Raw genomic sequence first — 18,283 nt, forward strand, 5'->3', positions numbered from 1 at the left:
GAAACGCTATTATATCTATACAATCATGCCGTTCATTTATCCGTCTTTCAAATTTCAAGATCTTTAGAAGAGTCCTAATATGAATATGCATTCTCGAAACAAACAGCTTGGTTAAAATGAAGTGTTTAATCTTCACCGCAAAAAAGAAAAAAATAGGGTTCAATCTGAACATTCATTCCCACTATGACGGAAACGCTATTATATCTATACAATCATGCCGTTCATTTATCCGTATTTCAAATTTCAAGATCTTTAGAAGAGTCCTAATATGAATATGCATTCTCGAAACAAACAGCTTTGGTAAAATGAAGTGTTTAATCTTCACCGCAAAAAAGAAAAAAATAGGGTTCAATCTGAACATTCATTCCCACTTTGACGGAAACGCTATTATATCTATACAATCATGCCGTTCATTTATCCCTCTTTCAAATTTCAAGATCTTTAGAAGAGTCCTAATATGAATATGCATTCTCGAAACAAACAGCTTGGGTAAAATGAAGTGTTTAATCTTCACCGCAAAAAAGAAAAAATAGGGTTCAATCTGAACATTCATTCCCACTTTGACGGAAACGCTATTATATCTATACAATCATGCCGTTCATTTATCCCTCTTTCAAATTTCAAGATCTTTAGAAGAGTCCTAATATGAATATGCATTCTCGAAACAAACAGATTGGGTAAAATGAAGTGTTTAATCTTCACCGCAAAAAAGAAAAAAATAGGGTTCAATCTGAACATTCATTCCCACTTTGACGGAAACGCTATTATATCTATACAATCATGCCGTTCATTTATCCCTCTTTCAAATTTCAAGATCTTTAGAAGAGTCCTAATATGAATATGCATTCTCGAAACAAACAGCTTGGGTAAAATGAAGTGTTTAATCTTCACCGCAAAAAAGAAAAAAATAGGGTTCAATCTGCACATTCATTCCCACTTTGACGGAAACGCTATTATATCTATACAATCATGCCGTTCATTTATCCCTCTTTCAAATTTAATGGTCACAAAAGTGATGATTGCTCCTCCACAAGCCCTTCTACACCTTCTAATGAGGTCAGACACAGCCCAAGGCTATACACAAAACGTCAGAAAATAAGACTATAATAACAAAATTCTCTCTTTATAATATTCAGAAAATTTCTATTAATCATAGTTTCAGGGTCCCTTCATTCACGTTGTTCAATCGTTTTGTTTAAAATTTTGAATTAATACCCGTACATTGTTCATTTGAAAAATTTTAGCTTTTGGCTACAGTTGTAAGGTGAATAACCATGGTAACAATGGAAAAACCGGGAAAAAGATATCGGTTCTTCCAAGTGCGTAGTTATCACGAAATTTAGAGACAAAAACATTTTGAACACAAGAACATGCAATAATGAAATATTTTTTGGCAACAATGAAATGAAAATAATATTTCAGATGCGTAGAAAAGATTTTGGTCAAACCCTGAATTATAGTGAAGTTAAAGCTTCAATTAATAGAAATATTTTTATATAAAAATTTGTATGATTATAGTGCTCACTTAAAAATTGTGTTTGTAGGCCAGGGCAATATGTACCCACTTTACGAGCGTGAGGGGGGACACGGTTTTAAAAATAGAGACCATTATGTCTGAAAAGAGCACTGAACGAGGAATGGAGTGGTAACACCTTTTTGTTATTATAGTGTCTCCTTCAAAGTGGGGATGAATGGGCACAATTACCAAAAAGAGGAGTAGATAAGCGGGAAAAGAAATTTGGTAAAGATGAGATACATGATTTTTAAAAGACCTTGGATGGACAATACCATCATTTTCTTTAACTGTATCATTATATAAGTGCAATATAGTTAAGGTTTAACTTGACCCTTGTCGTAGCTAACTGAACATATTTCAACTATATATGACTAAAAATTTAAAGTTCAATATGACAGATATTGAGGCGCATTACAAGTAAGAACATTAAACCATAACTCCTTAAAGACGGATAATCATATTGAAATGAAAAAGAAAAATACCTTGGTGAAAAATTAAAAATTTAATATGAATGCATACATATGTTGAGGTACATTACAAATAAGAACATTAAAACCATAACTGCTTAAAGGTGGATAATCATATTGAAATGAAAAAGAAAAATACCTTGGTAAAAAATTTCACGTCTCTTGTTGACGGCTTAAAGGTGCTGCGCAAACTATAGTTGGAAGATGGTTTCAGGTGCTTCATATTCAGAGAAGCAATATCCAAGTATTTAATAAGCTTTTCAAGAAGTGAATAAGCAAAACGAGTTTCCGTACGAGCCTCAACATTCATCAGAGTTTCGTCTCCTTGTTGCTGCTGCTGTTGTCTGCTTAACCTGTAAAGATTTGTTCACGGTTGAAACATTCATCGACAGCCAGGACTAGAAGTTGGGTGGAAAATCACTAGAGTAAGCATATGCCTTGCTTTTCACTAGTAAGTTCAGCAAACTTGGTAAAAAAAAGTAAAAAAAAAACACAATTAAATATGTGTTTGTCCAAGTGAATCGATCACCAAAAAGAACAATTGTTCCACCAAAATAACGCACGGATAGCTTTCAAGGAACGAGAGTGAAATTTTACACATTTGTGTCGGATTCTTATATATACACATTTGCCATGCCCCAGTATGAAAACCGAATAATATTTGTTATTAACCGATAGTAATTCGCCTTAATGAGTCGGCTAAACGGGTGTGATTTTATGAAGCTGTTTGATTTTTATAGATTTTAGCAAACCATACAGTATAACTTTATGTCGTTTATAGCATTGTAACAACAATTATATACAAATCGCTTCAAAGTAAAATGTTTTAATTCATGAAAGCTTGTATCAGGGCTGCATCCAGGACGTTTTTCGGGGGATGGGGGTTAAAAAAGGATTTTTATTTGGGGGGCGGGGGGAACAAAACAAACTTCAAAAAACGCATAAAAATGTTGTTTATATTCATTTTTGTTTCATTTTCACGAGTCAGACAAAAAATTCAGGGGGGGGGGGGTGAAAACCGCTACCACTCGTTACCACTAACTCCTCCCAAAATAAAATCACTCAAGCTCTGCAAGCAAGGTAAAGTTTGTGTTATCACACGCTAAACAAATAAATGTATACTCGAAAAAATTCACGGCAAGGTGTACTTGTATATTTTGCAAGATACTTAAAAGCTACCTTACCAACTTGTTTAACACATTGTTCTATTTATAATTTCAATTTTTATGTAGATGACCAAAACCAACCAAAAGTCATTCAGATATTGAAATATCTGCTTGGTGCTACCCACTTGGCAGTAGAAACAAAGTTTGTACAGCTATTTTAATCGTTAAACGCCCCAAAATGCCCGACATTTAAAGTTAACGTAATATGCGAATTCAAATGCAAATTTTCGGTATTTCTAAGATATATGCGCAATCTTTTTTTTTCCCAACCCAGGCAACCCAGGACAAGCCTATCAAAGAATCAATTTGGAACTAGAATTATGTTTTTGATTAAAATGTAACCAGCCTTTTCCATGTAATTTTCAAGTTTCAGTGGGAAATACAACCGAAAGGCTTTGGGAAAGCTGCTCTATCCTTCTTACGCCACATACTCAATTTTGACAAATTATAGTTAAAAATTCAAAATTTACATATTACTTCATACTGATTCATATAATAGTAAGTTTTTCTATTTTTTCATTTCAAATTTCAGAAAAATTCTAAATTCATAGAAGACCTAATAGTGGACATTTTGGTATTTTGACAATGGTCCAATTAGTCGTTGCAACTTATAGAGTTTAATCATATCAAAAGCGGAACTGATGAGAAATTTACCTTTGTAATTTATAGCCCATAAATTGAAGGTATTTGAGCAATTCTTGCGACCGCTCTCTATCTTTACGCTTCTCTTTATCGGTCAGCAAATCGTAGGGAACCATTTGGGGATGGATTCCACCACCTAGAATAAATATAATAGAAAACCTGAGATAAACAGAAAACCAAACTTAAAACAGTAATTCAAATTCAGGGGTTCTGATTGGAGGAGGAATAGTTAAACTATGTCTTCTTCTCGCAGTTTAATTTCTTAGAGCCTTTCCATTACATATGCAGAAAACGAATTAATGGATTAATGAAAGTCAAGCTGAAAATAGTCTCAGAGCACGGATTCTCTTATATAGCTAAACAAAAAAATCAAATAGTCAAACTGAAACTTTACAAGAAAATCGAAAGACTGTATTTACCAAACAGGGCAACATGTAACTTTTTGGATGTATTTGATACCCTTCAAAACTATAAATAGACACCATAACTTTAAAACTTTTCCATCAGTTTAAGACAAAAAAAATCACTTCTTTTTTTAAATCCGAAACGTCCAAATTTCCAAAAATTGAGAATTGATGTTCCCCCTTCCAACATCTGCCCCCCCCTCCTCAGCTGAAATTCAGTTTCTTCAATGCCCCCGGAGTCAGTTCATTCAATGCACCCGGAGTAGTAACATCCCTGTGCGAGCGCTGTGTAAAATTTGCTGTGAAATATCTTGGGCGTTCGTTTATCGATCTATTTGAAAATTATAAACATTATTGGATAGAGAACAATACAAAAAATTATTTGATAAGTTGACAAGTGAAGTATCTTGGGCGTTCGTTTATCGAGCTATTTGAAAATTATAAACATTATTGGATACCAATATGGTTAAGAAAAGTGGAAAGCGATCAAGACAAAGCGATTTGGACGAGTCTAGAGGGTCCACGGAATCGACTGATAATGTTTCAAAGTTGGATAAAATCCTTGCAATCGTCGAAGAAACTAAGAGTGATATTTCGGAAATAAAAAGGGAAATCAGTGACATTAAGTCTGGTTTAGCGTCCCTAATGTCTCGTGTTGAAGATTTGGAATTAGCAAAAGTGACCCACGAAAATGAGTTATCCAGTATCAAGCAGGAGATATTGGCACTACGTAAACAAATTGCAAAGGAATCTGGTTTTGGTGAGTTAGCTACGAGAGTCCTTGTGGTAGAAAACATGGATAGAAGAAGGAATATTATTCTATGGAACATTAAAGGTGAATCTAAGTCAAAAGCTAAGGAGCATGTTAACGCCTTACTTTCCCAACATCTTGGGATTAATACCCAATTTGAACTACTTGAGTTTACGGATATCGATTTATCAAAATCCAGCTCCAGGATGATAAGGACAAATTCTGTATCCTTCAGGGAAACAAGAAATTGCGTGAAAACCCGTTCAGAAGAGTAGCCGGAAGTGAATCTCCCTATGTCTATATAACAGATGATGTGACAAAAGGTGTTCGTGACATTCGTAACTCCCTGAAAATCAAACAGAAAGAATTGAGAGAAAAGGGAGTCAGTGCTTGGATCCCCCCAGTCGTCCCACCTGCATTATGCTTGATTGAGAATGAGCTAAAAGTGAAGCTTAAATGGTATAATGTCGTATAAGTCAAATTCATAAAAAATGTATCGGAAGTGGATTAAAGTGTTTTTTTAGTATGTTTGAGTGGATTTATGATTGTAGTTAGTTGTGATTTAGCTCAAGTATCCGTGATTAAATTGCGCTCGCCTTCGGGTGATGATAAGGATAATGGTTAGAGTGAGTATGATGTCAAATATTGTTTATGTATTACTTTTTTGTTCTTATTTTTTATTTTCGAAATTTTTTGTTGCCTTTTATTTTATTTTATTTTTTTTTATTTATATCGGCTCACGGAGATGGGATGCGAAATTTTTGTTGAGTTTTGATTATTGATGAGTTAAGTTTTGTAGAAATTCCTGCTGGTAGGTTGGAGGAACTTGAAAAAAATCCTCTTGATATTAATACATTTTTTCATAGGTTTTCGTCAAAAGATCAAGATTTGCCAGATTATTATAATGCACCTAAAAATAAATATTTTTTTGTTTATGATCTTCCACCTTTAAATAATCAATTTAAACGACTGTCATTTTGGAATTGTAGAGGATTAAATAGCAGCTTAAATTTTTTGCATGATTTTCTTAAAGGGTCGTCAACAGATGTGTTAGGAATTTGTGAAACATTTCTTGATAAAAATAATACATTCCAACATTAATAAAATTATAAGTTTTTTGATGCTAGTCGAAAACAGAATAAGAGAGGAGGAGTTGGTATTTTTATACGAGATGTTTTTTGCATCTTCTTTACGTAATGAATTTATGGTTTGGAATGTTGAGATGCTATTTGAGAGTTGTGTAGTAGAAGTGAATGATGGAAGAAATATTTTTTTGGTAATTGTAGTATATCGGCCACCATCGTCTAGTATTCAATAGTTTTTAAGTCAATACGAGTCATTGTTAGATGCCCTCACCCAGCAACACCACCCATTTTATGTAATGGGGGATTTTAATATTGATTTAATACGACATAAAGTTTCGACATCGAATAAGGGATTAGAATTTTTGAATATTTCATTTTTACATGGTTTGTGACCTACTTGTTTACTACCATCGAGAATCTGTGATAACCATGCAACTCTTATTGGTAACATTTTTACATCTGAAAATTGCCTTGATACCCATATTATTTTGAATGATACATCTGGTGATTGTGTTGTTGTTTCTGACTTCTCTGGATCAGGAGTGGAACGTCAGAAGAGACCAAATAAAAGTTTTAAAAGGATAATTAACCAAAAAAAGATAGATGAGATGAAAGTAAAAATAGGAGATATAGATTGGAATGATGTCCTAAATGTTGAAGACCCGAATCAGTCAATTGTTTTATTTTATAGTAAATTTAACCAAATATTTGACCAAGTATGTCCTATGGTATTAAGAAAGAGTAAGGATTTGCCTCGTAAACCATGGGTTACTGAAAGCCTGTTAAAGAGTATAAAAGAAAAAAATAGATTGTATAAGGTTAAGATGCAGTACCCAAATGAAATTAATATTGAAAATTAAAAAAAAAATAAAAATCGGTTTACTCTTGTTCTCAGAGAAGCGGAAGCAAAATATTATCAAAATGAATTTCGCAAATGTGATTCACCTCGGGAAACATGGAAATTAATAAATGAAAAAATGAATAATGTTAAAACAAGAAATATTCCATCTCACATTACAAGTCATGAAGGAGTCAAGATAACTGATGAGAGAGGGATGGCGGAAGCATTTGCTGACCATTTTAGAAAAGTTGGACATGGTCTGGTGGATAAAATTTCTGCTGGAACACATAATCATAGAAAATATTTACCAAATAAAGTAGATAAGACTATATTTATGTACCCTTTCCGGTTTTCGGAGTACCAAAAAGCCGTTACTAATTTGAAGAATGGATTTTCGACAGGGTGTGATGGTATATCGACTTCTCGGTTTAAAGAATTAGCTGGTGTACTTTTTCAGCCGCTTTTAAAAATTTTTAATTCTTGTATAAAAGATGGATTTTTCCCAGTTTGTCTTAAAGTAGCTAAAATTTTACCTTTGTTTAAAAAAGGCGATAAAGATAACCCAAACAATTATAGGCAAATTACTATTTTATCACCTGTTTCTAAAGTTTTTGAAAAGATAATAAAAAGTAGATATATTTCATTTCTGGAAAAGAATAAGTTTTTTTCTCCTAATTAGTTTGGTTTTTTGAGTGGTAGATCAGAGAAAGTAGTAACTGCTTTACGTACTTCCTTATAAGATGCTCTGGATGATATTATTTGCCGGCAACTATTTTTTTTTACATAAAAAAAGCTTTTGATACAATAGATCATGAAATTCTTTTTGATAAGCTGGAAAATATAGGAATCCGTGGAATAGCTCTGGATTTAATGAGATCGTATTTATCTGACAGAAGTTTTAAAGTCCAAGTTTGTGAAGAATCATCTCATATTTTCCCGTTAGAAAATATAGGGGTACCGCAGGGATCTGTATTGGGGCCGATACTTTTTTTGATTTATGTAAATGATCTTCCAAATTGCATGCCTTCAGGTGATGAGTTACCAATATTGTTTGCGGATGATACAGCAATTAGTTTGAGGGCGGGCAACGAGGAGGACCTACGATTGTCCTTGGAGACTGTTGCTTTGAATGTAAATTATTGGTTTCATGATAACCGATTAATACCTAATTTAGAGAAGTCGGAATTTATGTTTTTTGGAAGAAGTTCGAGGTCAGTGAAGCGTGTGTTATTTCAAATTATTAATATTGGAGCTCCCTCCATAAAAAGAGTGGATTTATTTAGATATTTAGGTATTTATATCGATTCAACTCAGTCGTTTAAGACGCATATTAGTAAACTTAAAGCAACAGTGTCCAGGAATCTCGGTTGTTTGCATAGAATAAAGTTTCTGTTTCCATAACAAATCATTAGAACTTTATATTTTTCATTAATTGATTGTTATTTCCAGTATTGTTCGACTTTTTGGATGCTGACTTTCCCTTCACATTTACGAGGACTCCAAATTGTTCAAAATAAATTAATAAGAATTCTGGATCATTTTTAGCACACCCTAGGAAGACAGAGGAATTATCTGAAATTAAAACTTCTTTTCTATTTCTTTATATTCTGGATTTACAACAAATTTTGCACGTTAATTTGTGCATACGATTTTTGAAAATCTAAAATAAAGATCATTTTTTCAATAGTATGAAAATTTTGGTTGAAAATAAACATAGCCATTTATCAAGAGCTAGAATTAAGTTTCTTTTCCCGTTTGTTAAAATTGAGAGATCCAGACTAAGTTTAAGATATCAAATTCCTCATATTGTGAATAAATATAAGTTATTTGAATTAGTAAGTGAATCACCGCCACTATACACATATAAAAAGAAATTAAAAAAAATGGTCCTTTCATCCTATAGTAGCGGGGATTGATTGTATTATTGATTTATTTATAAATTGTTAAGTAAATCCCATCCCTATCTCCGTGAGTCGATAGTTAAGTTATGTATGTTTTTTTTTTGTTTTTTTTTCTCTCATTTCTTCTTTAAATCTATTTTAAATTTTGTTATGTTCTTATCAAATTTTCTTTTCTTTTTTAAGCTATGTTAGCGGGAAGTGTGATTTTTTTTTTTTCCCTATTGTTTGATAAAGGAGACATTACGAGATTCCTCTCTTCTCCTTTGTACAAAATTTATGTATATGTTTTTGTTAAATAAAGTCAAGTCAAGTCAAAATCTTGTCAAAACTAAGATAAACCTGCATAATTCAAGCATCCACAGAAACGGGTCAATTTTCTTTAGTATATCTTTACCTTTATAGTACTGTGTGGCTTATTTTTCAGTTTTCACTGTCATTTTCCTTCATTTGGGAAAATTGGCTCCAACTTTGCCCCTCCCCCCACGATTTTGACGAAATTACGCCACTGATGCATTAAAAAGTAGGTAATAATGGAAATGTCAAGTTTTGAGTGGGTAAGAATTAACCCTTTGTCCTTTCCAAAAAAAAATCAGGCCTTCCACAAGCCATCGCATATTCATCAAAAATTCATTCCATGCCCAAAACTAGACTCTATCCAAACCCTTTGACTTCTACCTGAAATCCCCCAGGCACATCGAAACGACAATCAAGACCTTCATATAATTTAAAATTTTTATTGTTACATTTACCCGTAAATTTTATTAGTAATATTACTAATAAAATAGTAATATCTTGACCAAGGAAGCAATATCTAAAGCAACTCTCATTCTCATCACACCCATTTGTATTTAAAAACGCATCCAGAACCCAGAAAAGAAAGATTGACAAGTTCGTACCGCAAGCTTCAATTTCATCTTTTTTCTTTTTAGCCCAGATATCGTGAGCGTTTTCAGACAGACGCTCAGCAAGATTCTGCATTTCCCTGCTCAATGTCAAGTTCGTCATGTCCACAGGTCTGGGGTTGTAAGCATGAGGGTCATTCCCTGCATCCTGTAAGAAAAAAGGTTATTAATAGCTAACAACACTCTGTAGAAATACCATGCTACTATAAAAATTATCCATTTAACCGAAGCAGAACTATTTCACGTAAGATTCTAATGAAAATATCAATAAAACGCCAAATTTAACTTCTCGTAAAATTAAGGGTAACGCTGAAAACTAAGCTGCAAAATGAAAATAGTGACATGTAGAATGGGTTAACTTTTCACATATTTGTTAACAGCTTTTAAAAATACACGACATATGAAGCTAAGAGCGGTGTCTACACGTAACCAAACGACGAACTATGCATGTATCTACGAACATGACAAACTATGTGGTGTCTACAGAGTCCCGTGTTCATGTGGGAAATTTTACATTGGTAGGACCCCTCAACAGCTTGGTGAACGTTAGCATGAACATAAAATTTCAATAGATAAGTCCTTGAGATTGAAAAATAAAAATGACAAATTTGATTCTGCCTTGGCCCAGCATATCTTCGAAAATCCTACACATCTTATTTTTTTTGAGGAGGCAACCTTAATATCTACTGTAAATGGCCTACCGTAATCTTTTAAAGAGGTAATTGAGATAAAAAAAAATATGTATAAACAGAAATGTGGCTATAAATAGAGACACCGGAGACATTTCATTAAGCCCAATTTATAACAATTTAATACTAAAAGACTCAATTGATATTTGCACTAAATCAAATTTAAGAGAATCTATTTGTATACCTAATGAAAACCGAACTTGCAGACAAGCAAAAAGTATCGCGAGGCAAAACATTCTTGCTCAATGTCTATGGTAAATTGTGTCTTTCATTGGTTTCGGCTTGGTCTTTCATTCAGTGTCTGTTCGTATGTTGTACAGTAAACTCCAAAAGGTTAGATTTTTTTTTTTTTTTTTTTTTTTTTTGCACTGAGGATGACTTGGCGGAGGTCCTTGTCGAAATATTTGCTTGTTTTTCGTCTTAACGTTTTTGCCACTAACTGACAAAATCCTTGTTTTCTCACCTTTTTTGGTTTTATTTTTCATTTATTATTTCCTTTCCTGTCTTAGCTTCATATGTCATGTATAGCCAGTGTGGTCTAAGAAAGTATTTAAAAATACACATTTATTCTTAACTTCTAAAAATACTGCAAAGTAAAATATTGCATATACTGTTTCCGTTTATTCTGTACACAAGATCTTTGTCTTTTTTTAGACTTCTTCTTCTGTGAGTTCTTTTTTTAGCATGAGATTCCTTAAACTCTCATAGAGGTTCGAAATTTCTATAGTATTTTTTGTTTAATATTGAATCCGTTGCCAAATAAACACATACAAATCATACCTTTTTTTAGAGCAATAATAGAAGAAAGAATTTGCTATAAATACAGAAAGTTAAAACTCTCCAAAGATATGCATTATTATCATTATTTCTTAACAAGGATTAAGGAACTAAACAGAAAACTAAGCAAGGGAAAGGAAGGAAGACACTATAAATACATTACAAAATGCTTCCAATTAGTATCCATTAGTATTTCAATGCTTCCATAATATCCATTTTTTTCTAAAAAAGAGCTATTTTTACAATGAAAAAAAAAATACTATTATTTTGTACACGGGCGATTAGTTCTCCATAGCTACACAGGAAAAAGCGACCCTGTCTCCAGAGTGAAGGTATGACAGGTTCTGCAAGGTAATAGACCTTCAGGTGCGTCCAGACGTAGCTGAAGGTTATTACCATCCTTGCTGAGGAACGTACAAGGTGATTGGGCGGTATCTTAATAAGCAACATTGTGCTAACCACCAATACAAGTGGCCGAAACTCACAAGAATAGCGAAATATCATCAGAATAAAAAGCTTCCTAAAATTCTACCAAGACTAACAGTACAACATTAAGTAACTGATGGCACCACGAATCTTGCAATTAATCAATGCAAGACAATAAATTTCAACTGAAATTTGGATTCCATTCTCATTATACTTCTCCACATTTGTTACTAAGATCAGGACAAATTTGGCATAATCGTTGACAATATTACCTTCCTGAGTTTATCTATGCATATCAACAGCATGCTTCCTTTAAATACCTTATTTAAAAGAGAGGGTATCTTTTTCTAGATTTATCTTGATTGGCCCTGCCTTGATTCTTTTTCATTTATAATTTTCATGTAATTTTCTTATTTTCAAGTTATGATTTGTTTACACTATTTTGATACAATCTTTTTCTGTGTGTTTATGTTCCATCCCTTGAGTGATATACTCTTTGTTTGCTATATGTTATCTTATCAGCTTAATTCCCAAAGAAGTAGCCAGTTTCTAAGACCAACCTGATTTTACAAGCCCTTATTTCATAATATATTCAAAGTACATTGGTTATATAGCTGATATATTTGAAACTAAAGATTGATTGTCACTGTCTTGAAGGGCTCACGGCACGGTCACAGGACAAATACAAAGTAGTAGGGCCTACAAAATTGGTAAATATTTACCAAATCATATTATTGAGTTACGACTAAAGTGAATATACCACTCAATGCCTTTTTTATGCTCTTTACAAATATAATAATCATTTTTGTCGGAAATGAATTTTAGCACCCACCCATATATATACCAATTCAGGGTATATATTTGCACATTAGGGGGGTGGGGGAAAGTTTAAACTTACCTCTCATTTAAATAAGAAATAAAATTACCCCCACCCCCTAATATGCAAATATATACCCTGAATTTATATATATATGGGTGGGTGCTAAAATTCATTTCCGACAAAAATGATTATTATATTTGTAAAGAGCATAAAAAAAGAAATTGGGTGGTATATTCACTTTAGTCGTAACTCAATAATATGATTTGGTAAATATTTACCACGAAATTTATGTCAGTCAGAGTTGAACTAAAAACAGAAAAAAGCATTAGAGTTTTACTTGAAGAGGCTAGATGATGTTGATCCCTTTCTCTCCAACATTGTCTTATGTTTCACGCCTTATTGGTTACCCCTAGTCATTGCTCAGAGCTACGACGAAGATTTGCTTTCCAATTGAAAACTTTTTTTTGCTATATATTTTTCTAGTTAAATTGACTGGTTCCTTACTGGTTTTACAAATATCTTTGAATCTAGAAACTGAAATATCTAAAAACTTAAAAGTGCGTCGAACTTGGCTAGTTCATTTAGAGCGTAATTTCCATAGATATATTTTGTAAAAAAAGATATTTTTGTAAATATATATACATTTATACATGACTATAAATATGTTTAATATCCGTAAAAACATTTTCAATTTATTCTTTTTTTCCAGAACAAGAATAAAATTATTAGGGCCTTTTGGATATTTCACGAAAAGCGTACTCCTTATCTATTCATAGCCTCGCTCTTTACACTCTCCCAGGAAGTTCCCATTTCCCTTAAATATTTCTTTATGACATCCAATTGCGGACAACCTGCTTTCCGTCAAGCCCTAGACGGTTGGCCAAAAAGTACAATCTTTAGCAATATGCCATCCTTCATCCGCAGGACGTGCGCAGAAGTAGCATTTGCTAATTTGATTTCTTTCTTTTTGCTGTTTTTTCTTTTTGCTTTACTACCTTTAATATTTAGTTATTTTTAACGCGTTTACTGATATAAATATTGTACATACTCATTTAGCTAGTATGTAATATTGTATTCGATTTTAATCTTAATGGACTGCTTCAACAAAAAAGAAGATTAAACTGATACGTATTTGGTGTTAACTAGCATATATTTTCCAAACCTACCATTAAGCTTGTGGCAGGATTTCGATTTGCAGCATCAAAATCAACATGCTCTACTGTCCAACCAACTGCAAGTACAGCTTTTACTGCATCACGAATAGGATCTCTATATCGATCTTTTTCCTAAAAAATGAGGAAAGAAATATAAGATTGGCGGATATATAAGATGAAATCTGAAAATCGGAATGAAGGCCAAAACTGTTATGCAAGGCCTTGTCTTTAAATAGGCCTCTCAAAAATAAGCTGTCACACCTCTGAATCAAATACTGGTTTGGCTTACCCAAGTTGAGAAAGCGTTTCAGAAATTTGTAGCGTTTGACATAATAGACTGTATATCTTTTGACACTGAATTCCCTCTTCTTTTTTTCCAAGGTAAGTTATAGGCATTTCAACTAATCAGAACTATATCAACACTAAGAAACTACAGTTTTGGCCTATTATGGTCTTCAAGATCAATGGGAAAAAACAGTTTTTTTTTTTTTTGCTGAAAGACTGTGGTTGCAATATATGTTTAAAAGGTATATTTGGACATACAACAGTTATTCTACTGAAACGAGTTTACTTTTCATAGCCAAAACGATCGATCAATTATAAACTGTTTTTAGTAAGGTCCGAGTCACATGCTTGGATAAAGGGTAAAGGATGTAGTTGGCAGTAGCTCTATGGTAATTTCTAAACGTTTCGGCACTGTTCCTTAGTTTCATGATATTTTGTCTAGGTTATACCTGTTTAGATGTCATCTCTAATGTGTTAAAGTGCCATCTCTAATGTCATAGAAAACTTTCGTTTTTATTTTAGAGAGAGAGAGAGAGAGAGAGAGAGAGAGAGAGAGAGAGAGAGAGAGAGAGAGAGAGAGAGAGAGAGAGAGAGAGAGAGAGAGAGAGAGAGAGAGAGAGAGAGAGAGAGAGAGAGAGAGAGAGAGAGAGAGAGAGAGAGAGAGAGAGAGAGAGAGAGAGAGAGAGAGAGAGAGAGAGAGAGAGAGAGAGAGAGAGATTTGATCAGCTCAGAAAAGCACAAAAACATTTTCCGTGGGAGCTAACAACAATAGCACCAGGATTGAGACTAACGTAATATTCATCGACGAGAAACTTTAGATATGGTTAAAATGTGGCTGAAAGAGAAACAAACTGTGTTTCTAGTGTATTTAATCTAAAACGAAAAGAGAAAACATACTTACATATTCAGAAAGCAAATGATACTGTTTAAGTCGTGGATGTGTTTTCAGCTGATCGTTCCACTCTTGGCCGTAAGCCCAACCATTTTCCATTTTTCTTAGAGCCCAAGCGTCATGGTAATGCTCAGAAAACTGTTGAACTAGGTTCGTGAGATCTTGATTCATTATTACTCTAAAATAATGATTACAATCACTTAAAGAAAAGAACCTTCTTAAATACTATATTTTTATTGTTAGTGAAAAATGAGCTTCTGTGGAACACACGTTTTTCCTTTATAACAAACTTAATAAAATTCCGGGCTTCTACAGAATCAATGAGTTGTTATTTACCAAGTTATTATCAGCTAAATATCACCAGCTCTACGAGTCATATGCTTTCTGTAAGCAGAAATTAAAAAACTAAAAATAATAAAAAATTAAAAAACTATTGTACTAACTTAGCTTCAACAAGAAAAGTTTTACCCTTAATTACCTTTGTTGACTTCTGTAACACTGTTTAATATTACCTTTATAATATTACCGAAGTTTAACATTACTTAAATCACCTATAATACCACTGTTAATTACCGTTAGTTTATTTACTGTTAATTACCTGAATGAAATCAAACACTGTTACTAGGTAATAAAGAAACAGAACACATATATGGTGGAAAATTTCAATTTATAACAAACTAAATAAAATTCAGATACAATTCTACAGAATCAATGAGTAGTTAATTACCAAGAAGTGTTGTACATCAATTTAGACACAATTCTCATACAACAATTTTGTACACGGCTTTTTATTGTTTGATTTGTCCTTATAATGCGGTCTTAAGTACCAAACTAAAAGTGACACTATTTCTTATTTCTATTATCGAACATGTCTTGTATGCTTTTTTTTATTCAGGTATCACAAAAGTACTTGTTTTAAGCAGAGAGGCTCAAACATGCTTTCTTTTTCTTTCTTAGAAATTCCATGCGTTAAAGAAATGTCTCTACTTGTATGTTCGCCTAAATTCATTCTTTTTTCCAGAACAAGAATGAAATTATAATGGTCTGTTGGATATTTTACGAAAAGAGTACTTGTTTGTTCAGCTAAATAAAATGCATGATATCATATATATATATATATATACTATATATATATATATATATATATATATATATATATATATATATATATATATATATATATATATATATATATATATATATATATAAAGGCATACAAACGGGAAATGATACACGATCATTCAATGAAAATGACTTGTCCATTTTTCCACAAGGAAACAAATTGTAATTTGGACACCCATTTCAAAACAGCCAAAGGAACCTTTGCACATACGATCTAAAAACCAATCCATAAAAAGTACTGAACTACCTTCAGTCTTTAACATATAATCAGTATGAACGTATTACTAAAGATTCAAGCAAAGTTATTCAACGTATTACTAAAAAATCAATCAACGTTATCAAGCAAGTTATTTGATATACCTATCTATTCAGCAATAGTTTTTACTGCTTAACTTATTAAACTGAGACCCAACCAGTATCAATTACCGTATTTAAATTTTCATTTTCGATATATTTTGCCATATACCTTTACGGGAATCCTGAGCAAAAACGTTCTTTATTTTGGAATGTAATATAGAATAGACTCACCGTTCTGATGCAATAGGGACAGGATCATACGGTCCGTCACCTTCTGAAGACGTGCTTCTACACCAGTCATCGTCAACATTACTCATAAGAGCATAATCTGGGGGAAGTGCACAGCCAATTGCAGATAAGCACGGTAAAGCCTTTCCGAATAAATCCGGATCATATTCCTAGAAAAAAATGCTGTTACCTTCTTTATGCATCAAATAAGTTATAATACTGCTTCTTGCATCATATTTTAACCATCATCCATCACTTCCTTACTATCAGGTAGGCATATAGACATACATTTATATCGATGAGGGTGCATTTCAAGAGGGTGGGGATGAATTTGGAAAAAAAAGAATAAGAAGATAAGCAATTTTATAAAACATGCAATAGATTATGGTAAAAATATTTTAAAATCTTGATTTTTTGAAGAGGGAGCACAAGCCCAAGGAGGCCTCTCCCTTACGAAAGTTCCTATTTTCTAGTCAAAAATCCTATTTCAAGATGTTTTTTCCTTTTACTTAGAAAATAAAATTCATCTAAGATGATATAATATTTCTGCAACAAACATTTTGGATAAGAATAAAATAGTTTTATTGCTATACTTCCTCAAATACCCTGTCTTAAAACAGGCGGATTAATGTCTATTAATCTACTCTTAAATCTATAAAAATGCTCTCGAATCAAGTCCACCATTTCTTCAAATTTCAAGATATTTTAAAATCTAACCTATTGTGTTAAAAGGCTTTATGTCATGAATAATATGTATAAAGGTAAAAGCAAATCAGTTTTCACTGCGGCCCTGAGAATTCTTGAAGTACATCTAAGTCTAAATTGAGTTTAGGACCATTTTTATGAAGTTAATGGCCATTTTTTAAAAGGGTCTCTGCCTGAAAAAGAACACTTTAATCTGAAGAGGCGTGATTCCAAGTCAATAAGCACATTAATCACAAATTAAATTAGAACTAAGATTTTAATTAAAGAACCTTACAAGCCATCTGGTAATGGCTTAAGTACATTTAAACTGTGATAAAGAACACTTTAATCCAAAGAGGCGTGATTCCAAGTCAATAAGCACGTTAATCCCAAAATAAATTAGAACTAAGATGTTATATTCACACACATTACTAGCCATCTGGTAATGGCTTAAGTACATTTTAACTCATTGAATCTATTCACTATTATTGCTGATATTACAGCCAATAGCAGTTTCAAGCAGTTTTAAGGCGCCTACTGAAAGTGCTTTAAACATATGCTCTTTCTTAACTTTTGCCTATTTCAAGCCACTTCCTTAAACATTATCAATTATTTAGAATCCTTGATAATCATTTCAACTAAGATTTCAAAACGTCTAGTATTGTATGCTCATTCTTATTTTGAAGGCCAAGCCAGTCAAAGACTAAAAATCTAAAAAAAAAATGGCCACATAAGCTTCTTTGAAATGACAGACAGATTTAAGAGCATTTTTAAAATTTTTCCGCATACTTCAAAATTATCCCATTTGTTAGAATAAAGATTTATTATCATTCCAAATTATTGTGAGTTTCCGATCCATTTAATACAAATCAGACGACTTTGAACATTTACTTTTGTAATTTTATGGTTTTTCTTTTTTTTTCTTTTTTTTACGTAATCTAGACTACTTTTTTTTTCCTATCACAGTCTGAAAATCCACACAAGCTTCTTTGAGTTTTACTTCAGTGCCAGTCATCCTTCATTTATCGGCCAGTAATTTCTTTTTATCTCCAAAGTTTTTAGGTGGTTTAGAATTTCCTTTAGATCCTCTCTTATGGTTACTGTCTATCAAACAACAAAATCATGGAATTTCGTAAGTAAATAGGTTTCTTCGGTTTCTATAGTTACTACTAGCAGCACTCGTTTAAATGCTCTCATAAGAGACACTTGACCAGTCTATATTGGATTGGACATT

The 18,283-nt window shown here is 32.6% G+C and overlaps 1 protein-coding gene across 1 annotated transcript in view; it reads right to left on the minus strand.

Moving 5' to 3' along the window:
• The window catches only part of RyR (Ryanodine receptor), a 602,377-nt gene that overhangs the window by 220,607 nt on the left and 363,487 nt on the right, over nt 1–18,283 (minus strand). Inside the window, 6 exon segments of the mRNA XM_089093383.1 lie at nt 2,123–2,336; nt 3,804–3,927; nt 9,670–9,823; nt 13,554–13,673; nt 14,728–14,896; nt 16,369–16,535. Coding sequence (XP_088949509.1) covers nt 2,123–2,336; nt 3,804–3,927; nt 9,670–9,823; nt 13,554–13,673; nt 14,728–14,896; nt 16,369–16,535 — 948 coding nt within the window.

The sequence above is a fragment of the Artemia sp. Qi Xiang Cuo genome, chromosome 8 (genome assembly GCF_049724085.1).
Source record: "Artemia sp. Qi Xiang Cuo chromosome 8, ASM4972408v1, whole genome shotgun sequence".
Lineage (NCBI taxonomy): Eukaryota > Metazoa > Arthropoda > Branchiopoda > Anostraca > Artemiidae > Artemia > Artemia sp. Qi Xiang Cuo.